The sequence below is a fragment of the Cephus cinctus genome, unplaced genomic scaffold, assembly GCF_000341935.2.
Source record: "Cephus cinctus unplaced genomic scaffold, Ccin1 Ccin1_scaffold0168, whole genome shotgun sequence".
NCBI lineage: Eukaryota > Metazoa > Arthropoda > Insecta > Hymenoptera > Cephidae > Cephus > Cephus cinctus.
This window is the reverse complement of record NW_014332892.1, coordinates 1770677-1795164: the sequence shown is the minus strand read 5'-3', so window position 1 is coordinate 1795164 and position 24488 is coordinate 1770677. Positions and strand designations below refer to the sequence as shown.

The window sequence follows — 24488 nt, the reverse complement described above, 5'->3', positions numbered from 1 at the left end:
CACGCACCAACACGGTACACACGGTTTACTCCTAATTAAAGTAATGATTCGATATACTGTCGTCATTGTTTATGTACCAAAGCTTACTATTATTAAGTAATTTAATGATTACTTTGTATCATTGTATTAATTATTATAAGCCTATACAGATAAATATATTGTGTATCATATATTAAATGATAGATCGTCCTTGTCGCTCGATAATGAAACTCCACGGTGTTAAGATTCACGTATTCTAAACCCGATTACTTTTATTTCGCAGTACAAAAATCTTCGACACCAGGGGTCTTCCGCAGATAAGAAACAAAGTGTAGGTGATGGGACGTAAATAAATAATTGCAAGAGAACGTCTGTAATTATACGACATAAAGACTTTGAGAACGTGTCAATCTTCGTTAGGATTCGAAAAGGATTCCATTGAAAGGTCTCATCACCCAAGAAAATCATTAATCCTTTACACGATGCTTCCTTCGCTTTTATTATATATTAAATATAATTTAATTAGTAAATCGGAGAAAGGAAATTATACCAAATACACAGCTGTCTCAAGGATGAGAAAGAAGTGTCACGAGAAAGAGAGGTCCACGTCCAAGTAATTCTCATCTCGTCTAACGAAATTGCAAACTCGACTTTCATGCATCAAATGATTAAATTCAAATGTACATCATCTCCGCCATGTGAGACATCTTCTTTGGAATATGAACGAACTCATCAAAGTAGCTTGCGAGTTCGTCGATGGTTACATCGCATGGCGGCGGGGATATTCGCGCCTGAACCGAACAAGTGTTCGAGCTCGAGGTTTGACCAGTGCCAGATGGATTTTGCGAATCCGCCGGAGAGCTGGAACCTCCGCCAGGACCAGGACCTCTCTTTAGGCTGGGCATAGTGTTACTACGTGCGCGTTGAAAGCTACTTGCGTAATATGTTTCGATACTTGCGTCGTCTTTCACTCGCCTCGAGTCTGGACTTATGTTAAGGGCCTTGAAATCTTTTGTGACTGAGCCGTGGCCAAATGTTTTGGAACTTCTACTGGAAATACTGAGTTTACAGGCCTCCTCGAGTAGCGTAGTAGCAAGGTTTTCACTGAGACCAGCTGATCCAGAGCCGTATAGTTTCAGGACGGCTTCTTTGATGATTGAATTCTTTTTTGTGCTGTCGAGTACTCTCTCATTTCGAGAAGGTTTGAAGTTCGTTGTGCTCTTGACGCCGCGAGGGCTGATCACGGACGGGGTTGGCCTGTTAGGCATTGATCTTCGTTGAAACAGGTGACTACAATCCGAGCCGGTACCTCTGCTCGATGCGCGAAATGGATTTGGTGGTGGAGAATTGTCCGTACTCGTGCTGCTGAAAGTAAAAACATTCGTTTAAATTATTTATTTGTTTTGCTGATTAAGTGGCTAAATAATCACGCGAGGCTACAGCCGCGTTAGAAGCTTATGGTTTTGAATGATTAACACAATTTGACTCTTCAAACAAAGAGTGACAAGTCATTGAGTTTTGGTTCGAGGCCTTGAAGCAAACGTCAGTAAATACAGTCTAAGCGTGATACTTATGCAATCGCCAAAGGCAGCGGAATGAGTTTCGCGAGGTGCCGTTAGATGGATAAAAACGAACATTTAAACGTGACCCAATTTCAAAATACAACGAACTGCAAACACACATCAATTTCGAAAGCAGAGCAGCGGCACAGTGTAAATAACGAATCATTAATGTTTCCCGGAAGGTTGCTTTAGTAACGTGAGAGTATAAGGAAATGTTTTTTTTTAAACATATAGCCCTGCAGTTTGATAACATACTTCAACAAAGCTACAGCCAGTTATACACAGTACACACCTTGATTTTCTGTCACATTACACCAATGAGTAAAAGAGAAGTATCGAGGCTTAAAATTATATTGAAAAGTATTATACTCAGTAGAAACAAGATGCAGCGTCGATTCGTTTCGTATAAAATGCAAAACAACCAGAAGGAACGAACGCGTTATTCGTTTTGGAAGAAACAAGACGGAATCTACGCGTCAGGCAGACAGGAGACAGACAGGCGGTAGAGCCATGAAAATCTTGAAGGACAAGGAGACACGAGCAGGCGCTTTAGAAACCCGGAAAAGCTCTCTCGGTCTGTGGAGCATGCGACAACTCACCGTGGGGTTGCGAGTGCGAGTCGATCAATTTCCAGCTTCTCCAAACTGGCTGGTAACACCTCATCAGCCATGTTAGTGATTTTCTGGGACGTGACGTTCAAAGGTTGCGAGAACATGGCATCTTGACGTTTCACTGTTGACAAACAGAGGTGACGGCACTTCAAAAAATTCCAGAATATACCTCAAGGCCCGAGGGCGCCTGTTAGGTTAGGAGTTCCGAGGACACAACACGCAAAACGTACGCAATTCAAGACCGATCGTATTTTCACGGGCTAGAATCACTTGGACGTAACAATGTCACAGCATCGCGTCTCGATTTAATTGCAAAACGAATCAATCCACGATGTAAAGCACACTAACTGCGAAATCTCGCAATCAATTAATCATCGGTAATACGTAAATAAACAGAGAACTGCGCGCGACGGCCATTTTCCTCCTGCTCGATAGCGGAAGCGACCGTTTTACACATGGCGATGTGCGCATGCGCAAAAGTACAAATTAAGTCGAGGCGACACCACTGGAGGTCGCCAGACGTCACGGCACGCCACACAGTATTTGAATGTTTAAAATCCAACTCTTTCCCCCCTGATTCTCTCTTCTCTCCACTCACTCTCTACGTCTATCTCTCTCTGATCCCGCACTAACCAATAATCAAAGCAATAAATAGAGATCCGGATATACTTCCTCCCTGCTGAACCTCATCTCTCTGCCAGCTATCCTTAGACGTAACCATTCCAGCATCTTTCTACGGAATCGTTAAGATTGCCTTGCGAAACACATAACAACGTTTCCACCATCATTTCGTTTGGAAATGTTACATGCTGTTTCAATTATACCAGGTAATGAGTTTGAAGTATTTACTAAGAATGAGCTTAACATTTCCCAGCAGCATGGTGTGACTTCATTTCTTGTAAATGGCAACTCAGGATTTAAATATCTTTTAGACAAATATATTATGCATAACCTCATGGTGCATGTCCGAACGGCGAATATTTTCTACAAAGAAAAAAGCCACTAAAAGATATAACGGCGCATTTCAGTCTGGTAACGTCTGGCGTCGTTGAAACTTTTTTCCTCCCTGCGTTTAGTCAGGAGTGGTAGGCACGACGCCGCGAATACTCTGGTAAGTTTGGTAAACACGATACCGAGACATTTTTTTTTCGTTTTCGAAAGACTCGAAAATTCGTGCTCGGTGTCTAAAACAGGAAGCCATGAACAATCCATGACATGGCTTTATGGTCGTTGAAAATTAATGGCAATCAACAAGAATAGAAGATAGTAGGACTATCGAAGTAGGCTTAACGTGCGACATTTATTAGGTGATTATTTTTTCCGAGCAATTGATAAATTAGTATGGGTCATTGAAAATATATGTTTTCCTCAGATAATATATTCTAATCGACTAAGTCTATAACGTAAAAACATTTATTCTGCGAGCTAAAAGATTCTTAATCAGATTCTTCAAACTTTCAGATACGCCACGAAAATAAACACCTACTTGAATGGCTGTCATTGAAATTCTTCAAATTGGAACAGTGTTCAAAAAACAGTTTCTCATCTCAAACCTGATCCCGTCGGAGAGCCGTGTGATCCAGCCATATGTAAAGGATCCGGCGTGACTCTAGTTTAAGAAATATCGGATGATTCAGTTTCTCAGCAGAACTGACGCACTTCGTGTGCTGCTTGCGAAGCTTTATTTTAGCGAGCTGCGAAATATTTACGAATTCCAAGCTACAGCCACTCGCTCGCGTCGCGCTAACTCTTTGAGATAAAGCGAAGAGACCTAAGAATTTCGAGAAATGATTTAAAGGAGAAGGTGGTCGTTGAGGCATCCACTACGTGAAACACATGTCGAATCTTCATGCCTCACTGTCCAAGGAGAATGGCGTAAGCACCGTGGCGCCATTATGAAAGTGCGACAGCCATAAAACGAACGTAGTGCTGCTCCTTGGTGCAATTTGCAGAAAACCAAATAGCTCGTACCTCTAAGACTCATTTATCAACTGTTCTACGAGCCACAGGAGAAATTCATCTTCTCTGGGAGACGTTAATGACTCGGGACTTCGCGTTGTCTGCACAATGTAAACCCGATGCCTGAGAACCTCTCATAAATCTAATGCAGCTCGCAGTCACTGCGATGGAAACGGAAGTAGAAAGAATCGATTTGATATTCAATCTGGTTGGTATCAAGTATCAAGAAAATTAAATGTTTTCATATTAAATGAAATCTTTCTTTTCTACCACAGCATGATATTTTTATACCAAACTATAACGAAAATAAATGTTTCTCTGTTAACTGGGACAAATCTCGTCTCGATATTAACAACCACCAAAACAATTGTAACGAATGGATTTTAAGTAGCGTTGACAAGATTTACGATTGTTCGCCGAACGCCCATAGCTTTCAGGTATTATATAGGTGCTTATAAATACATATGTAGATGGATGAGCTATCGAAGCATTTGTATAATGAAAAATCGCATAGGATTCCGCTGCTATGGGGGAAAAAAATGGATTCAAAATATACAGTCTGCAGAGGAATAACGAGACCTGGGAGGCAGATATTTTTGATGCTATCAGTAATCCTGCTGGAAGTCGATAACGAGACTGGTTAAAAGGTATAGTGAATAGTAAATTACCAACGCGTAGCGTTCAGATTTGTATTAGAACAAAACAGAAAAGGCTGCGTGTCGTCATTGGTGCCACAGTTTATATGCCACTCATAATTCGCCAAGATAATTTTGACTTTATAGGTACTTTTAGTGTCCGTAATAAATAACGATTGCGTGAAAATGTATATTTTGAAAATTCTCACGTATGAAATTTTCTTGATTTTTACACGTGTAAATATGCTCTGCGGACGTGCGAAAATTCCGTCAAATGATTTTGTTGATCGTAGAAACACGTTTAACAGTTGGTATTCGTGTAAAAGTTCTTGCCAACCAGAATCAAAGTTTTAATAGTCGTTAGAGTTCGCTCCGCGATATAAGAACACGTAAAAAATGTTCAGTTACTAGAGCTCACGAATAAAATTTGAGTCGCTTGTCTGGCTTGCGATAATAAAAATTTTTGAAACAGCCTGTACATACTAAAATATTAAATTGATCATATCCCATTGTCAAATATGAATGTGCAGAACAAAAATATTTTTTAATTTCCTTGGGCATCCTGAATTTTCCTAGAATCCAATGACGCTCGAGGGGAACGTAAACTCGTGCATTCCAGAATTTGGTTAAATAAATTTGGTTGCGTTCAAATAGCGCGCGCTGTATATTTAGCCTTTAGACGATGGGGAAGAGGTGGATAAGAAAAAAAAAATCGGAAAAAAGAGAACTAAACACAGTGAAATATAGCTTAGGAATGCTATACGAATCAGCATTCATATAAATTTCACGATTTATCGTCTTAGGCATATTTCAATTGATCTAGAACGAAGGAGAAATTTCATCGATCAATCGAATGCTGAAGAGATTAATGAAACTTCAACTAGCTGATGATATCCGTAGATCTATTCTCTCTTATATCGAGCATTTCCGTTCTGCGATCTCTGGCTCAGTTTCCACCAAGTGTCCCGTAATATCAGGATGCGGATGACGGTGCCAGACTGTCGAGCCAAAATTCAAAAAGAAACTATGTATCGCGCTCGTAATCCCACCCACTCGGATTATGCGTACGTAAGATTTATTAAGCATCATACTGGCCTCCACAGTTCTCTTTGCCGTTCTCTGAGATCCTAATCAGCTTAATGGAGCACGATGATTGCACGAGTGTTTCGCATATTAATCATACACAGCACGGAAGAAATCTTCTTTTTTTTTCCTTCATTACCAACTCACAATTAACACCGTGTCCGTTTCTGTCACGGTTTCCGAAAATCCAAGAGAAAACTAGTTTAGTAGAATATGAAAGAAAAAAATGCTGAAAATTTATGAGCGTTAAAAAAGTGACAATTTTATGAAAATATATAGCGACCACATATACCTGATGAAATCCCGCGACGATTGAAGTTTCCATAATTTTAGAACTCGTAAATGACGTCTTTGATTTGAATTTTATGATCCAGCAGCCAGATTCGCCGCGGCATCGAAATATGGAAACACGCGGTGGTGAAATAGGATCGAGTTGGAGGAAGAGAATTGAACTTCAAGCTGCTTGGCAAATAGGGCGGCTGCCGATCGTGGCCGATGGCTGCTTTCGACGGCCGTTTGTAAATCTGGTGACACAAGGAGAACAACGACACGGAAGGCGAGACAAAGCTTTTAAGGAGGACATTAATCTTTGTCCCGGTTATTAAAAGAGCCAGCAGAGACGCTGCGATCGCTCTACTTAAAAATCCTGTCAATTACGTCGTGGAGCATTGTTAACAACCGTCGACAGTTCATCTCGTTAATCTACAAAGCCAAGATGAACATTCTGTACAACTTCCACAGAGTCCTTGTTAGCCATGGACGATTAACGCTGATCCTTAAATTTATATTTAAAAAATGTCAAGATTCACTATCGTTAAAATCAAAAGTCAAATTCATTTCATTCCCGAATTAGCTCACTGAATCTGCTTTTTGGTTAACTCAAAATTATGAACGACGTAAAATTTATCTTTACCAGATGCGACAAACATTCATTTCTCGGTAACGCGTTCTATTATTTAAGGTTAGAGCTCCAGATCTATTCCGTCGCAATGCACTATTACAAATTGTAGATTTTGCTACGTCAATAAATTCAAGCAGTTTATATATTCAGTCAGTCATTTGGATATCCTCTACAGTTTATTTACTTTATTCTTATTCCTGTCTTAACGTATTCTAGACACTAATCCAAACTTTTACAGTGTATCACTGATGCTGGTACGAGCCCACGAGATTGTTGCAACTTCTTAGCACGTGCAGCTCGAACGCTTGAACGCACGAGCGCATTTGATTTTCCTTCTCTGCCGACGCATCAACGACGAAAATTAATAACGACGCACTTGGCGTCTCTAACGTACCTCTAACGTCCACAATTAAATTGTGCTACAAAATACCACAAGAGTCGTCTTCAGCTTCTTCACAAAGCATATCCAAAGGCTTCACATAAATTTTTCCTTAATGTTCCAACATTTTCACGATTCCGTATAATTTTAACTCTGACTGAGATTTTGACTTCCGCGTTGTAAGGACGGATCTTACATAAATGCAATCCTGAAGGATAAGGGTGAAACGTATAAGCGTGGACGAATTTGGAATTTGGTCTGTTCGCACAGAACAGTACTTTACAAAGGCGTGGGAGGTCTGTCAACGGTACGTTCCCTCCACTTTATTTCTGTTCTCGTGAGCCGTCGTATCGCCAACGGATATATTACCTCTACGTTCTGTCGCGACCGAAAATAGTCAGTAAAGCCAAGGCGTCCTAAGGGTCGCGCATCCTGTCGTGATTAACGGCAAACAGATTGCACACGGTTGATCTCCACTTAGAGGTTGGGAGTCTCAAAGTCTAACTGTCAAAATGATTCTTGGTTATCCTAGGAGCAGAGCGCCTGTTACCGACTGGTTGCTTACGCGACGGCAACGCTCCCTCTGTGTAGGTATATGGGTAAAGCGCGCTAATTCTGCAAGGAATAACAAACGGTTCGATTTAACGATGAGGTTATGCAACTGGCTTGTGTTTAGACAGGTATGAGTTTTCGCGGGATTCCTCGACTTCGCTGATGGGAATCAGAGGGACGAGAGTAACGCGTGGAAAGACGCTTGTGTATTTTCACAGCCTCCCGACGTAGCATCCGTCTTCACGCATGCTGCCTCACTTGTGCGTACATCAACTTTTCATATTTCGTAGCTTTACGATCGCTTTTACTAACTCCATAGACAAGCCATGAAGTTACTTAAGGCACTGGGGTTAGAAATAGAATGGAAACCGGATGGAAACGTGAACTCGCCAATTTCATATCGTTAACGGCCCCATAGGTATGTCACGTGCAAATCTATTCGAGTATTATAATTCGTATTAGCATTATAGTATTAGTATTATAGTATTAGTATATTAGTATTAGTACTATTGGAGGATAATTTCTAAAACAGTCCAAGACAAGTTATTTGTTATATATACAATATACATATATTTCTTTTACAGTAATAAGAGAACTACGACCTAAAGACACGAGGGGAGTAATTCGAAGACACGTTGGGGACTAATTCGGAGGCGTAAGGCCGACACGTACAGGCGATCTCAGGAGAACGAGGAGGATGAGACTACAGCGGTGAACCTTAGAGAATGTTAAAGGGGCTTTAGCAAGGTCTTAAAACCCGAAGATTTACATCGACGGAATATCAAAGTCGGCCTGTGGGGGCTTCTGGTCTTTAGCGTGCGAGAGTGTGCCGTGTAATTTACGAGGCGAGGAAGAGTGACGGATCCCAAAGAAAATATAACGAAGATGGAGGAGGAGAACAGAGGTACGATAGTAACGTGCATTTCTAGCGGCCTGTCTGTAACCAGGCAGGTCCCTACGGGTTAGAGTTTTATGGATACAGGGTAGGCATCATTTTACGATAGCCCATGACACTTCCGTCGTTCACACGCGAATCTCCAACGTCGGAAACCAGAACCAGCAACTTTTTATTCCTCGGGCAACGATCCGAAACTTACGTTCCGCGATGCAGCCGGTACGCCAATAAAACGCGGTTAAATTTAAACCGAACTTACGATCTGGATTAGTTATGGGTTTGTTAAAGAGACGCTTTAAGGCGCATGCGCAAGTGTTAGCATTTTGATTTCAATTTTTTTTTTTCGACATTTTTTTTTATCACCACTCATCTCATATCTCGCTTACAGTTAGTACCAATAAACTTTTAGATCCTCAACGGTATTGGCTCTTCGGCACTTCGTTCTCGAGTTAATACTTCCTTATCTTCGTTAAAGCTTTTAGATTGCGTTGACTCACCTCATTCGATGCGATGGATTATCACCTAACTTCGATGATACTTTTATTTTCTAGATGGCTGTCATGTGGATCTGTGTAGACTTTCAGAATTTGCAAAATTAAGAAATTACTTGCACTCTGGTATACTCGTGGGCATTCGTAGTGGTAACACTTAGGTTATGTTTTCATGACGAGGAAGAGTTTACGAGCCGCGACATTTCACAAGTACCTCGATGGACGTCGCTGGCTCCTTTCTGCCGATCAGACGTCAAGAGGTTTGCTGAGCAGTCGTCACGCCCGACTCATAGAAACCAGCCATTTCACTAGTGTCGCTGGTAACAGTTTACATTTCGATCGCGTCAGCCGAGCTTTTTACAAATTAAACAATTAAAAACCGTCTTGTTCTTCACCTTAACCTTACAAGTTCCTGCCTTTACGAACTTACCAAAACTTCACGTTCGGTGGGTGCCTTAGGAAAATTAAGTTAGGCGACTTTAGAACAGCCAACGATTCCACAGTGACGTCACAGCTCACTGAAAATCCTCGTTACGTCGAAGAAGCGTCGCGCGACGAGACGTTGAGAAGACACGAGATCTGGCGCCAGGAAGTACTACGTCATGCAATTCTAATTTTTATTTATTGTAAATCAAGCTGTACCGTTACGTGACGTCACACGGCATCACGATTCGGGTTGACGATGGCCACAAACTTGGTGCGGGAGGATCGGCCTGTTCCCCTTTGCTGGCGAACTTCATCTTAGCGGCAGCAAAGCGGAAAAAGACACACCCTCGTCCAACACTGTCGGTCGTCCTCGAAAATGTTGCTAAACTTTTTACAGGTTTACCAGTACTTACCCCTCTTCACATTTTCCATCCCTTCCGAGTAAAACATCTGCCTATTACACTTCTGCTCGAGGCGCGTTTCCTCTTTAACCTAAAAACAGGATTTGTTCTTGGTGAATTTTGTTGCTGCAGTATTGAATCGGTGGGTAGAAAAATATCTATTTATTTAAAGGATTAAAGTCTTCCTCCTCTTCTGTCCCTTGCTGCGATTCAACTTATAAAGAAAGCAGATCGACTGACTGACACTTGACAGCTACTAAATTTAACCTTTAAATGCCTCTGATACGTGGCAGCAGTCAAAAGACGTGACCACCAACGTCGCGAGGCGACGGGATTCTTTCCAATGCCTCCTAGGTGGACGCATTGCCTTCTGTATTACAACTACCAGCCACTTTTCCTCAGCTCTTGCGAGTTTCAGGAAATTGTCAATCCTCCGGACTGTTGGACTTTCCAAAGGCTAACCTCTAAGGAATAAATACGAAGGCGGAAACAAATTCGATGTTAAATTACGCGCATCTGTCTCTGATGGTTCGCAAGTACTCAGAGGCGTCCATACTTACGTGTATATGAATATGGCTAAGGTCCAGCGAGTGTTGGCTATATTAAGAACACCTTATATAACATTCAGTCATATCCTATATATTCCTTTAATACGCTCGCGTGTTCATCGGCCAGTAGGCATAGGCGGAGTATATGAGAACTTGCCACAAACGTGTCCGCCTACCTTCACAAGGGACGGTTGGATACAAGCACAGATGCATCATGGGAAGTACGTACAGACTCATGCTAGTCCGAAATTTCGTTACGGTTGCTTTAGAACATCTAATTAGATTTACCAAGAAGTCTTACCAGAGGGTTTGTATTTACATACGATCGAGTACTCGTGTTTGAGAAAAATATATTAATCATGTAAACGTCATTCTTTCTTTGATTCACCTTTAAATGCTTTTTTCGTCTACCGAGAGGTTATGTGTCAGCGAAATATCTGAAAGGTACATTATATCGTTTTGCAATTTCATCTATTTTAGTTTCTCACTCCGTTTTCCTCGTTTGACATTCCTAACTCTGTTCTGCTTTCTATTCGAGAACTTTCGCGAGCCGGGTAAACGACTGTCCAAACAATCAACGGTCACTCAAAGGTACTAATTTGCTCGGGGTACGGCGTGACGCTAATCGCCATCACTCCGCCGTCGACGCCATCTTCAGCGCCAACGAACTAACTGCCTTCCTCCAAACACTCTCTTAGCTCTGTCTACTTCTGGCGTCCCTCTCCACGAGGCGCATTGTTTATTCTTTCGTAAAGATTCGCTGCTATTCGTATATACCAGGTCTGGCCGAAGCCTTGTTTAAGTTGGCTTCAGGAGGCTTCGCAACGAGCGACTAAAAGTTTCGAAAAACGCGACGAGCTATTGTAACGGAATTGTCATAAGGCGTTCTGAGAGAAATGAAAATGGCGGTCATTTAAATTTGAAAAATGTCGCCAAACAATTTATATACGTTAGGTCCTGTTTTCATTGTATCTTCGACATTACGAACTCCTATAAGTCGTGCGTGAAAACTTGATTTTATGATTGACTACTCTGTTGGCCGAGAGTGGCGTGTGACACGTGACTAGTTGGCATGTTTACAATCTATACGACTACAGGAGACTCGATGGCGTTAAAACATATCACGGGATTGTATAGAAATTCGTGGCTGTTGCTCAAATCTTGTCTTGCTACGTTGGCGTCCTGAGTAATTACTCCGTGCGGTACGAGACTCTGTACAAAGTAGTATCACTTTGGATGGCTTTAGGTACGTGTTGTCATACGTCATCGGACTCCTTTCTCGAAATTGACTGATTAGATATTCGATTCGTTAGAGATTTTTTTAAAAATGTCGAATCTCGAAAAATGTTGAATCCGAAAAATAATTCGTTCAATGGAGATGGATGCTGGAGGATTTTTGAAAATATAAGGAATTTCTTTTTAATTATGCATTTTTTAAATCAAACAATCGAAACCTTATGTGTTATGGATTTAAATCCTTATCGGTGACTTCGTGATAAGTATTTTATGTTTGTTAGTATTAACTTTGAAAAATGATAAGAAATGCAAATTTTTGTCAATGTATAAAAACTGTCCTACCGTAATTAAAATAAGAGTGTGGTGGTGGCTTTCTATAAGCGTTTTGTATCCCATAGGAAATTCACTCCTGGCGTCTTTCTTGGAGTTAAAATCGTGAAAGTGCGAAGGAGGACGCCTAGATGCGAACTGACTCCTTGGTTTCATTCAAGAAGGCGTCGGCGGGCGTCGGGACGCCTTGCGCACGCGCTTCTATGTTCCCCTCAGATTGCATCCTCCCGCTTCCTCAACCTTTTCAGTCTTACCGCTACCCCATATGCAAGTCGATTTATTTTTATTAATTAATATATATCCTGGTATTAATAGGCTACACCCGCTTTTCTCATTACCTCTATGAACAATTAACCCTTAGGTACCCTCAAGTTTCTACTACTCAAATAATTCATCCATATCGTTCCTATACTTGAACCATACAAAAACAAGCAAATACCCTTTTTAGATATATATTTTACATTGATTTTTCAAAAAGTAACATTTTTGCGATACGTCACAAGAATTTTGTAAAATGTAATAAAAATTGAATTTGGTCAAAAAAAGTGGCTACACGTTAAGAAAAAGAGGAATTTTTTCAGAAAAAACGAAAGTTCAAAAATATCTTTAGTTTATCTAAAACGATTTTAATAAATTTAGAATTTGCCTCTTGACTCCATTCATCCAGTGTAATCCTCGTTCTCGTTAATTGTTTTTCTAGCAACCCACTTCTCATGCAAACGATACGTGAAAATAGCACGAAGAAGTAAGCGTAACTGAGCTCTAGATTTGATAGATTAAACAAAAAAAAAAAAAAAAGGAAGAAAATTCTGAAAATAATCATCTATCACGTGGAGTTTATCGTATTCCGTTGAAACATTTTTCAGGTTATACGTGACCCGATGTTTAAACCGGAAAGAGTGTAATTTTGTGAAGGCTCTCTAGCATAATCATATATAACCAGAGGATTTATATGTTTTTTGAAAAAAGAAAATTAACGTCTATCCTCGATACAAACTTTTGGCTTTCCTCCAGACCCACTCGTAACCCACCAGGATAAATATTATCCCCCAAATCCGGATAAAGATTTTCGTTTCGATATATTCTAAAATTTTTTTTTTTACTTTATCTAGACTGGCATCACCGGAAGTCCGTCTCATGTCCATCTTAGCCGTTGTACCACGTCAGGAAAATCGTCACGAAAAGTGCTGGGAAAAGAACACCATTCGCGTGCCGTTTTACTAAAGTTTTTTGTTTATATTGAAAACAGAGGAAATAACCTCCCTTACAATTGGTAATCGTACAGCGGTACCGGAAGTGCTGCCATTGAAAGGCACCAGCAGCTTTCCATCGACTGGTACTATTTTTGGGCAATTACCATGAACGATGCAGAGCCTCGTGCTGGAATTCATTGCTGAGTTTCTTACGTAAACTTTGAAAGGTTATTCTCTTGAATTGCTCAAGATAAAGGGATGAACGAGATTTTTTTATGGGATACAATTTAAATTGTGCTTGATCCTTTAGATAACAGCCGATTATCACACAACCGAGGAGATCTTTGGGTAAAGAAAAATATTTTGGTGATAGTAAATTTCGTGGGACCACGAGGGATGGTTAAGAGGAGAACAAGACGAAGGGCAGATAAGAAGAGTAAGAGGAAGATTTCAGGTATTCCATCGGGGCAGCCAATAGCGTGGAACGAAGATCAAAGACCGTTGCAGCATCCCACGCATCAAAAATAGCCCAGGAATGACATCGAGAAACAGATACCGTAATATTTTAGTGTCATCTAAATAAAACAGCGCCATCTGGGCGATTATACCAATGTATTAATGTATGTTTAAAGCTGGAAGAAAACAAAAATTTCAGGGAAGTGAAAAACCTTAAATTTTGTTCCATCAAAATTCTTCGTACGATTCGCAGCAAGTTTTTGGAGGAAATGAAATTTCTTTGTCTGCCGTTAAAAAAAGAAAAAACTTCAAAATTCAAGACGTCTTAACGTCTTCTTCTAAATGATCCTGGCTCCATGACCAAGAGTAAAGTTCGTTCCGTTCCTTGAAGACTATTAGCGCGTCGGTCCTCGTCGACAGTTGAGTGACGCAGCTCTTCGCGGTAGGGTGGAACTCCGGCTGTGTCAACGTCAACCAAATCAAGATTCAGTTTTCGAAAGCTCTTGATACAGGAAAGCCCACTTCCGCCTGAGGATGAATCACCGGATATTAATTTGGATCGTTTGGGATTTTTGTTTCTGTCATCAGAAATATCATGCGGATGGTAGATATATAGTTTTAAGGTATGAAGACTGTGAGGTACGAAGAAGAGTTTGAAGATCAACTAACAAGGATTGGTAATGTAGATCGGAAGCTTATGTCGAGATTTGTTATTTTTTTATTCTCTCTTTTTTTTTTTTTTTTAATAAAGCCTAAGGGTGGCTGAGTAAGAACGACGTGAAATCACGTCGGTAAGGTAAGGCATGGAGGCTAAAGTCTATTCTTGGCACGGCGCTCCAAATTTAAACGACGCACGACCGACGCCACCCGCCATTACGCTCTTGGCTTCCTTGCTTCTCTGCGTCCCTGCTCCCTGTTTGAAAACTCAACAATTCTCATAGAGATACCCCAAACGCCTGCTGTCCTGTAAGGGTCCTTGGTGACATACGTTATTGTGTCGCGGTAAAAAATTTTTACGGTCATTTTTTCATACCGTGATTTATGTCTTTTCTTTAAAAATTTTGTTCTTATTCGGTTGCAATTCTTGGCCGATCGTATCGATGGCTCGCCTGAGTTGGTATCGTAGTGTGTCAAACGGAGAAAACGTCAGTGCACGCCACTCGGGATATGTCTATGGTTAATAATAACGCGAGGGGAATAAATAGAATGCTTTTACGCAAGCAGAAAATTTTCAGAATAATTCACGGATTGGTTTATTCGAGTCAGGTGCGGCTTGGACGTCAGACTTTGAGACTTAATCCGATAAGATGCTAGGAAGATAGATAGTAGTTATATGTGCTGACGAATAACATCATAGGATGTAGTTTGTCCGTTAGCGATTTTAACGAATATCAAATTTACGTAAATTAAAGTTTTAATCGATCGTTTGTCCATGTTATGTAAAAACCAGAAAGCTATGACAGTTAAGATCACTGGTTCGTCAAACTAAGTCATTTCTTAATTAGAAATTTAGAAACTAATTCTACGGGGTTCTTGTCCGTGCTAGGGCTTTGGCGCCCTCTGTATCTGGGCTATCCTGTACATGCACTATGCTCTAAAACTGTAGTTTCAGTGACGCACGGATTGTTTGGGCTTCTTAATTCTTTAATTAAATTTATATCTCATGTAGTCAAACTCTTGGATTGTAAATATATTGTTTTATTTGATTTTTAACAGTGCTTGGACTTCTACTTACCAGTGGGCGATGCCGTCATAATTGTCATTGCGACTTGACAGGCGCTTTGGAAAATGATACGTCCCGTGCTGCACTCTCCTGTTTTCTTTTGAAAGTATTTCCTACCGCAGTATCATGCAAGTGTGGCGGAATCTGCATAATCGTCGGAGCATCGGATCACTTGAATGGTAGGCAGACGGTGAGAAGGCGTATAGTTTCTTATAAGTTTACCGATAATCTTGGATGTTATTTTGATTATTGTCTTTTCGTAAATTTTATTCCTTGGATTAATATTATGATTCAAAATATTTATCTCATTTTCAGAATTATTACTCTTGTTTTCAATGGTCGCGTACAGTGAGTTGGGTAATACCTTATGAAAAAAAAGAAAGGCAATACAAGAGAAGATCGATAAGGACGCACTGAGAATATAAAGTGGGGAGAATGCATTAGCGTTCTTGTTGACTGATTAAACGTTAAATTTTTCAACTGGAATCACGTGTATTACTAATGAAAAAATAATGAAATTTTTCAATCCTTCATGAGACAATTCTCTAACTGCTTGACGTCACTTTTGACTTCGGATTGGAACTTTTGAAAAATATTTTTGACCCTGAAGAAAAAAAACGTAATTACTTAAGTTATAAATTAAAGTGGATATGAAGGAGCTAGGATAAACGCAATACGAAAGAACACATGGCTGATGGTGCAAAAAAGATGAAATTCAAGGAATCGGTTCTTTTTTTTTTCCAAAAAATGAAATAAGATCCCTTCGATTTTCTTCTCTCAAGTACGGAATTGTCAATGATCCTTCGTAGCGCAATAATTATTTATGTATACGTGGATATGCATGTGTGATACTTTTAATTCTCTTTCTTTTTTTCATTATCGTTTTCTTTATTTTGTAGAAAACTGCGTGATAAGTACACCAATAATCTTGCAATGTCAAAGTCCTTGCCGATTTAATCAGGACGCAAAGGGAAGGGGGGACAGTCTGGCTGCAGATAGTGCGTTTTCACGGAAAAGACATTTTTTTTTTTTTCGAAAGAAAGGAAAAAACCATTTTTTTCACAATTCCGTCCTTATCTCAAAATCCGCAGCCATTCGTCCAAACATGCCTTCGACAGGTCCGATTAGTATGACGATTTTTCATTTTCGTATCTTTTGTTTTTTTATTCTTCCTAGCAAGCCAGAGCAGTGAACAACGAACATTTTTTTCTCTCTCTATGTGGTAATGGTATAAGTCTACTGTATAAAAAATGGTTGAAATAATCCTTTCCAAATGGTCCGAGTTCCGAACACGAGCCAATCGTTATCCACGCGTTAATCAGTTTGGACGATCAGTGCTGCCTCTTTGTCGCACCAGCGAATAAAAAGGCAAAAAAAAAAGAAAAAAGAAATCGTGAACAAGGAGAACGATTGGCACGCCTCGACAGACTCGTTTGACAAACTCAGTGTTTTCTTTCGAATCACTCAATTGGGACGTGTTTTTTCTTTTCACATACGATTGACATACTGATTCTTTTTTTTTTTTTGTTTCGTTTGTCGTCATGCGATTTTTTGTCTGACTTATCGTCCAGCTGAGACTTAGTTGAAGCGACCTACTTAAACGACACTGTCTCTACACATCGATCGATTATTTAAAAAAAATTCATTTCCGCTTCCCACCATCACTTTTGTTTGCCATCTTTATGCGTTCCCTCACGCCCGCTGATCCCTCAAGTCCCAAATCGATATCGTTCGCTAAAACGAGGACCGACAATGAGACTCGATTCGGTACGATTCGAATCGAACGACACGACAGCGTTCTCAATTTCAATAAGCCACAAGTGTCGCGAGGAATAATCTAAAAATTTTGATTCTCAATTATTTCTCCACCCTTTGTCTCTCGCCACCCCCCTCCACACCATCCCGTACCCTATTCACATAATTCGCATCCTTTCACACAATTCCATACACTCAATCGTCCTTCCGCGCACAGCTTCCAATTAAATCGCGAACCCACTCATTCATCCATCAGTCTGCGGGTCTGTGCATAGATTCACAAATTCTTATATCATTTTTTATCGAAATTTATCATTTTCACCCTCGAATCATCCACCATTTGGCTAGTCGCTTATAAAACGAACGTCAAGCACGTAAAAGACGAGAATATCGCGAGCCGGTCGGTAAAACAGATCTCATCGAGATTTACGAACACGCCTCCGGTAAAACAGTTGAGGTTAATCCAGACGATATACTTATCCTTGCCGCCGCGACAGCGAGGATTCTCATCTTTTCGTGCGCGCAAGAAACAAGAAATATCGACGCTCACGTTCCTCGACAATAAGAGGAGATTGAATTACAGAAGCGTTGGTGGAGCCGCGTACGCCATGGGGTAATGGTGCCTTCTGTATGGCATAGTGCCATATAAAGGTCTAGTACCCGTAACAGCCGCGTACAATAACGGTGGCGCTGCTCTAGCGATAAAAACACGTTCGACATCTATATGATTTTTTGAAATTTTTTTTTTCTTCTGGAACACGTCTTTGAAATCACATTCCTGGGAGGGGTCACTCTTGAGTTCTCGTCCACGAGATAATCCCTTCCATAGAGTCAATATAGAGCTAAACAATTGGATCTTAGACGTGAACGAACGACGTCCGAGACATCTATCTCAAATAGCTAAATAGTCCAACCAGTTAGACTCTAGTCGCGCGAATGTCTCGTTTTCGGATCGACATTGAAAATGTTGAGAAAATTTTGGAAATGATACAAAGACAAGACACTCGCGCACGTTCCAAACCTCAAATCCGATTTAACAAATCATTAAACATCACGATATTCAATAATAATCAATAATAATCAAATCCACTACCAATTTTCCTACGTGAACTTATCCGTATTTTAAATTCAATCTAATTCGATAACATTTAAATTCAACCGAAGCTTGCACAGGACCCATTGGGCATTATACGCATTCAGTATTTTTTTTTTCTTTAATCATTTTCTTATATCCACTCTCTCTCTCTCTCTCTCTCCCCCCCTCTCTCTCTCCCCCTCACACTCTGTCTTAATCTCTCATTCGCTTTCACTCACACTCACACATACGGTCAATCGCTCACGCACGCACTTGACGCTCCTATTTTTTTTTTCTTTTTAATTCTCTCGTACTCCTTTAATCCTCTCTTTTTCTTCTTCATCTAATCGTTAAAATCACGTCGCTCGTCGTTAAATACAATAATTATCTCTTCTTCACCTAATATTGCATGCGTGTGAACACATTTCGAAGATGGATAAATCCTCCTTTCCATTACACAGCTTTAAACAGCGGATTTTAAGAAACGGTCGTATGTCGTGTTTGTAGAACTGCCTTGACATTATGTGCATTTTAATTCCCATATTCTTTGCTTTCATTTACAAGCCATTTTTCAATCCCACCTTGACTCTACCCATTACATGTATCGCTCTCGTCCCTGCCTTTTCGAGCTTTCATCCATTTCGTTCTACCACTGTCGTTCCTCGTAATTCCAACTAATATCGGATACTTCCGTACTGCAGGGTCATCCACGGGAAAAGCACCAGCTGAAGTTGGACGCGATCGAACAATATTCTGTTAATCGAGGCAGCGTGGCCCTCGTTAAGAAAAAATTAATAGAATGTGAAATGCATGATCTTATCAATTTTAACTTTCATTTCTTTAAGGATGCCAGTCTGCTCTGATTCATGAAATCATCCGTTCGCGGCCAACTTCAGCTGGTGCCTTTGTCCCGAATCACCCCTGTACATTCGTTGGTAAGGATACCTCGGAATCGAACGAGCGAAACGAAACGAATGACAGCCCGAAGGATCGCGATTACGTTTAATTCGCTTGGTCTCTTATCGTTATGTTTTCTTATCGTTCGTCGTACATTTTTCATATGTTTTTGCTGCTTCCTTCGTTTGGTCTCGTTCATCGATCGCGGTATTAATCGTATTCCATTCAAGGATTACAATGATTGGTGACTTCTCGTGAGATACTTTTAATGTTCGCTCCGCCCCGAGGAAACGTGACCGGTAGTCGAGAAGATCAGAGAGAAATTTCGCGTTAGGTCGCAAACATCGAATCGCGTTATCTCATATGTTTTTTTTTTTAGAAAATTGAGAACAGGCAGTGCATCTTTATCTTATTCTCGTATGATATTGGAGTATTTTTTTCTTTTTCTTTTAATATATGGAAGAATGCTTCGTGCGAAATCTTAATTGCCATTCCAGTGACGTCACGCCTAACCCTTAGTACACTACTAGGAATGTGATTATGCAATTTCGGTGTTTCGGCGAGCGACGTCGACGCCGATTTCGCAAAAGCGTCTTCGCGACTGAGATTTGCGCCCGTCGTGAGGATAATCTCTGACCTTCGCGAGGATCCTCTCCTCCGGAGCGGATCTCGTCCTATTTTGTCAAACTGAGGCCTTATCTATTTAAATAATAATAAAAGTAGCATTATAGAAGACATTTGGCAAAGACGCTCGGATATTGGACGAGGAGTACGGTGCACGATTATTTTGACAAAAAACAAAATCTCGTCGACATTCCTCGTGTCATCTTATCACTTAACTCTTATAACTCGTTTGTTTCTCGTCATTTTTTTTTTTTTTTCTTTTTCAAACAGTCACTAAAACGTGAGTGTTATCAATTATTCCCGTAAGATACGTCTCTTTTGCGTCTACCGTGGTACGAGACTTTGGCAAATTTATTAGATTAATTTTTTTATCTCAAAATTTACCAACCCTTCTTTCCATTTCTGGCTGTTGGTTTTTTTTTTTTTTCCCTCAACTTTTGGCCGATTCACCAGCACCATCTCTCGGCCGATTCCGAGCGGCCCGCAACTCGTGTGTAATCGTATGCGTGTTGTAACGTATGTTTGGATGTTTACTTTTAATCGGTATGTAGCATATCATTTTTAGTCATAATAATTATATTGATATTGAACTACCTAGCCTAATATTTACAAAGTTTTTTTTTTTCGCTCTTGGCACTACATTTTCCTCTCTGCCTTTACATTCGTCCTTCCTCTTTTTTGCCGAACTCTCTTCGATATTCTTCCGCAATTTTCCTCACTGCCACACACGCACGCACGCAACCCACGCACGCACGCACGCACACGCACTTCGGACATTATCATACATCCTTGCCTTCGTCCTCGTTTTCGCACGTAACCTCGAATTCACCTTTAATAATAAACTCGCAATTTTGCAAGTCGCAATATTGCCAATAAATAATTTACTAAGTCTTTTTCGCAAAAAGAAAAGAAAAAATGGAAAAAAAACGGAAATAGAGGAGCGGGAAGAAAGGTGTGGGGAGAGAATGAGCGGAATATCGCGAGAAATTGGAAGAGCGGGAAAAGAAAAGATGAGGAAGAAACAGGAAGCGGAGGAAGAAGGAAGTTCCACGTAAGGAGAATCGTCCGTTTTTGAAAATGCTTATTCGATAATAATAACAATAATAATAATTAAGAGAAAGGAAGAACAAACTGGTGCACGCGCACTTCCGGCCCAGAGCTCATTGCTTCAAGGAAGAAAGTGCGTTTCCACGGGTTCTCCGTCTTTTCATTATCAGCAGAGTCTCAATTTCACTCTCTGTCCGACGACGGACGTCTTACGCGAGGCAGTAACTGCAGAGTCACAAAAATTATGCATTTCCTGTTTACGAATTTGAAAATTCCCCCTATCGTGGTTTCGCGCGTCGAACACTACTTCCGCAGGAAAACTCGTTTTTCCCGTCTTCCTCCTTCGCTTATGACTTTGGACTTATCTGAGATCTGAATTAAAAACTGGCCCTTAGGATTGCTCGACGCATCGAGAAAAGCGAACGCAGAGCGGCGTCGCGACGCTTAAAATTGGAAACTAGTCGAAACGCACCTTCCTCGATCCGCATCCTGTGACGTTCGGCCACCCCGCGACGTTAATAATCGGCCCCGCTAATTTTTACATCTCCTCGACTATCGACATTAAACAGCTATCGAGGTCTTTAGAAAGAGTCAGTCTTCGTGTACGGATGCTTTCACCCAGGAGGTTCTTTTGATAATCGGTCCTCCACTGATCCGGGACGACCTCGTCAATTTTTACGTTTCGTGACGCCTTGCGAATGGACCCCTGGAAGCGCGATTTGTCAAAAAATCAAAATATTCGAAACCCTCGAGCATTTTGAGCCTGGTCGAGATCCCAGAAAGGAGTAAGGAGGATAACCGCGACGCACAGGATTAAGATGGAAGCCAATCGTTTTCTCAATTTCTTCTTGTCGTTTCTTTCGATCCCTTTTCCCTTGTCTTTTTTCTTCTTTCCATTCTCCGGCACTCATTGACTTTAGCAGGCACACGCACTAGCAGCAGAGACACACTCGGCGCACTCGTCATTCACACGCAAACTCTCTCATTAGTTTACTTTCGTATCTGAATCTCTCGATCTGTCCCGTCTAACTCGTCTACGCGGACACGGAATACTTGGACCTCCTAAACGCGATCCTGGCGAGAACACCGCCCGTCTCGTCGGCCTTGAAGTCTTTAAATTTGTCCCTGGCGAACGACCTCGCCGAGGATCAGACCTGCTGGTTGTTCTCGTCGGTCTCGCAGGGCACGACCGTAAGACTCGAGAGGTTGCTCAGGTTGCTACTGGACTCGGAATAGCTTGATAAGGTCGGTCTTCGTGGCACTATCACCGCCGGCGTCGAGTTTCCGGAATTCGGAAACTTCCGGAACACCCTCAGCAGCGAACTGCCTGCACTGTGACACCGTACTATCCTATCTGGTGCGTCTAGCAGCGCTGACTGACTTCTGTAAGGTGGTGGACTCTCGCTGTCGAAGACGGTCCTGTTTGGCGGCGGCCGGACGCACTTCTGGTATATCTCGCTTTCCTAAAAGTTTTGACAATCGATAAGTACATCCGGTTTGAGAATCCAAAAATAAAAAAGTAAACGGACGATCCCCGTCCATGCCATCAGGATCCAAGACCCAAACTGACCTGCTCAGGATCGCGTAGATGAAGGGCCGTGTGCGCCCCATAGGGACGTTCCTCACCATCAGGTAGCTGAAGCCGAGGTGGAAGGTCAAGGGCGAGATCCTGCCTAACGCTTCCCGCCCGGATGGCCCTGTCTCTCGCAGCAGCAGCCATGGCTTCTTGCATACTATCCCCAGGAGGTCCAACCCCGACGCCGCTGACACCACCACCACCTCCGCCCCCTCCACCTCCACCTGCCGGACCACCTTCCAGTCCACCCCCAAGACCGCCATGACCTCCGCTGCCAACCTCCATTCCTGCGCTCACCGACAGCATCTGCACATGAAAAACAATTCCATAAATTTCCACTTGGATCACCAGACCCAGTCCTCCTGGTACAGGTCCACCTTAGCAGTGATGCCCAAAGCAATACCGGCACATCCGGATACGGTTGAACCTACGTAACAGTCGAATCTCCAATCTTTCACTCTTGATATATAAACCCGTGAAGATTAGAGTGCTTTCTAGACGCTCGTAAAAGCGTCCAGGAAGCCATTCGAAATGGGAATCATCGGCCCGTTAGACGATAGTGGCATAAAAATCAGCTGTTGGAATTAAAATGGACCAGAGTAGCAGGGAAGCTGTCAGAAGTTGGGACGCAGGGCGAAAGGAGGCTGGAATACACTTGGTGGGCAAAAACAAGAAATAATATCAATCCGCGAAGCGATACATTGAGACCTTTGCCATTAGCCCACGTGGCCCAACGCGAAAACCATCGGACTGCCGACGCAAACGTACCCAGTCCGAGTAATATAATACGCACCCGAGTGTTAACACTTTTATATCGGACGAAAAGCTATCGGTATCGTTAACCCCCCCTGCCCCCCCCAAAAAAACAGTCTTCCGATTTATCCATTACTCACTAAGTCATCGTACAGGTCGCCTTCCACAGACATCTGACTAATTTGACAAGCCGGGATAGCCGAGGGCAAAAGTTATTGCCTGTCAAGATAACTGACTGTGACGGTAGCGTCAAACGGGTACGATTACACGACGCGAACGTTTACAAAGACCCAGTAATACCCCCACCGCGTTCACTCGTAGAAGACAATGTCACTCGCCTACAGTTCAATGAAGAAACAAAACAGAGGCTCCCCGATGACAATTCAATACCGTAATACGACTATCGACCGAGCTGTACAAATCAGCCTGAGCTTGCGTTCCGTTACGATTGGCGAGGCGAAGAAAAAAAAAGTTAATAATAATAATAATAATAATAAAAAGGGCGATCCCCTGCGAAAAAGATTACGTCGCTCGATCGAGTAAAGACTCCATCTGGCGCGCATCGTGCGCCAAGCTCTTGCCTGCTCTCATCTACTTCCTCATGGTCGCTCCCGTTCGTGCGAGCATGAGAAATCGGTTACCGCGCGAGCGCTCGGTAAGGCATAGACCGTGTCTGGCAGTGACAGAAGCGCACGAGGGCGACGGGGTAGAAAAATGGAGCAAAGTACGAAAACAAGAAATGGAAAATAATAATCGAACAATCGGTTCCTTTGTCATTCCTATAAGGATTCTTGAGGCGTCCGCGAACGCTCCTACCGGGAACCGGCGACGTGTCAGTTGCGTCGTGCAAAACGATCCGATTGCACTCTGGAAATTGCCAGTCATGAATTGCGAGGGTTATCGGCGGAGGTCTTGTCTCGAAAGGAGAAAAGAAAGTATGATCGTATAAGCCCCGCGACGTGTTGCTTTTATTTTGCATACTGCGATTCCGCCATTACGTATTCTCATTGACAGAAAATTCAAATTAAATATATTTTCACGTAGGCTATTATTATTGTTGTTTACAATCTCCTCCCCAACTGTCCTATCCTCGGCGAATTTTCTCATGTTTTGCGTCGCGGCTTAAAGTTTTAAAGTTACCTCTCCCCCCGTAACGGAGCTCGAGGCTCGAAAGTGAAAGTAAACATTCCGTTCCGACGTATGTACGTATCGATCGGCTAGTGCACCGGAGTCTCTAACGGGCACCGGCGTAAGTTTAGTGGTACGTGAATTCAGTACGTCTGACGTTAACGCGTCGTTATCTTCTTGGATTAGCAGAGGCGAATACATTGATAATTGGTGAGAGACAGAGAGGGAGGGGGGGAGAGAGAGAGAGAGAGAGAGAGAGAGAGAGAGAGAGAT

General features: G+C 41.8%; 2 protein-coding genes and 3 long non-coding RNA genes across 13 annotated transcripts in view; 3 read left to right on the top strand and 2 right to left on the bottom strand.

The window, feature by feature from the left end:
* Positions 1-108: 108 nt before the first annotated feature.
* On the bottom strand, positions 109-9072 carry LOC107264094 (oxidative stress-responsive serine-rich protein 1). Of its 4 annotated transcripts, none has more exons than XM_015731988.2 (3): positions 9054-9072; positions 2141-2273; positions 109-1344 (listed from the first exon to the last, which is right to left on the bottom strand). In XM_015731988.2, the coding sequence occupies exons 2-3, from the start codon at positions 2254-2256 to the stop codon at positions 654-656; spliced, it is 807 nt and encodes a 268-aa protein (XP_015587474.1). In that variant the 5' UTR covers positions 2257-2273; positions 9054-9072; the 3' UTR covers positions 109-653. The 4 variants fall into 4 exon arrangements, with proteins under 4 accessions (XP_015587474.1, XP_015587475.1, XP_024936994.1 ...); XM_015731989.2 differs by lacking the exon at positions 9054-9072 and adding an exon at positions 6122-6248; XM_025081226.1 differs by lacking the exon at positions 9054-9072 and adding an exon at positions 5838-5855.
* On the top strand, positions 2426-6293 carry LOC107264096. 4 transcript variants are annotated; one of them, XR_003058598.1, is made up of 6 exons: positions 2426-2979; positions 3085-3263; positions 3614-4319; positions 4387-4548; positions 4626-4758; positions 6204-6293. It is a non-coding gene; the product is annotated as an uncharacterized LOC107264096 (long non-coding RNA). The 4 variants fall into 4 exon arrangements; XR_003058599.1 differs by having other exon boundaries at positions 3085-3459; XR_003058600.1 differs by having other exon boundaries at positions 6207-6279.
* LOC107264097 lies at positions 7485-9428 on the top strand. Of its 3 annotated transcripts, XR_003058604.1 has the most exons (4): positions 7485-7696; positions 7790-8079; positions 8246-8565; positions 9108-9428. It is a non-coding gene; the product is annotated as an uncharacterized LOC107264097 (long non-coding RNA). The 3 variants fall into 3 exon arrangements; XR_003058603.1 differs by having other exon boundaries at positions 7485-7921; XR_001536834.2 differs by having other exon boundaries at positions 7485-8079.
* A 1105-nt stretch (positions 9429-10533) lies between these two features.
* Positions 10534-16362, top strand: LOC107264098. Its single transcript, XR_001536835.2, has 5 exons — positions 10534-10643; positions 13101-13408; positions 13492-14260; positions 15354-15539; positions 15676-16362. It is a non-coding gene; the product is annotated as an uncharacterized LOC107264098 (long non-coding RNA).
* Positions 16363-16502: 140 nt separating this feature from the next.
* The window catches only part of LOC107264093 (AT-rich interactive domain-containing protein 1B), a 36721-nt gene continuing 28735 nt past the window's right edge, over positions 16503-24488 (bottom strand). The window contains exons 3-4 of the mRNA XM_015731986.2: positions 22329-22640; positions 16503-22221 (exon numbers count right to left, since the gene is read on the bottom strand). Of these exons, the coding sequence (XP_015587472.1) occupies positions 21907-22221; positions 22329-22640 (627 nt within the window). The 3' untranslated portion in view covers positions 16503-21906. The remainder of the gene's footprint in view (positions 22222-22328; positions 22641-24488) is intronic.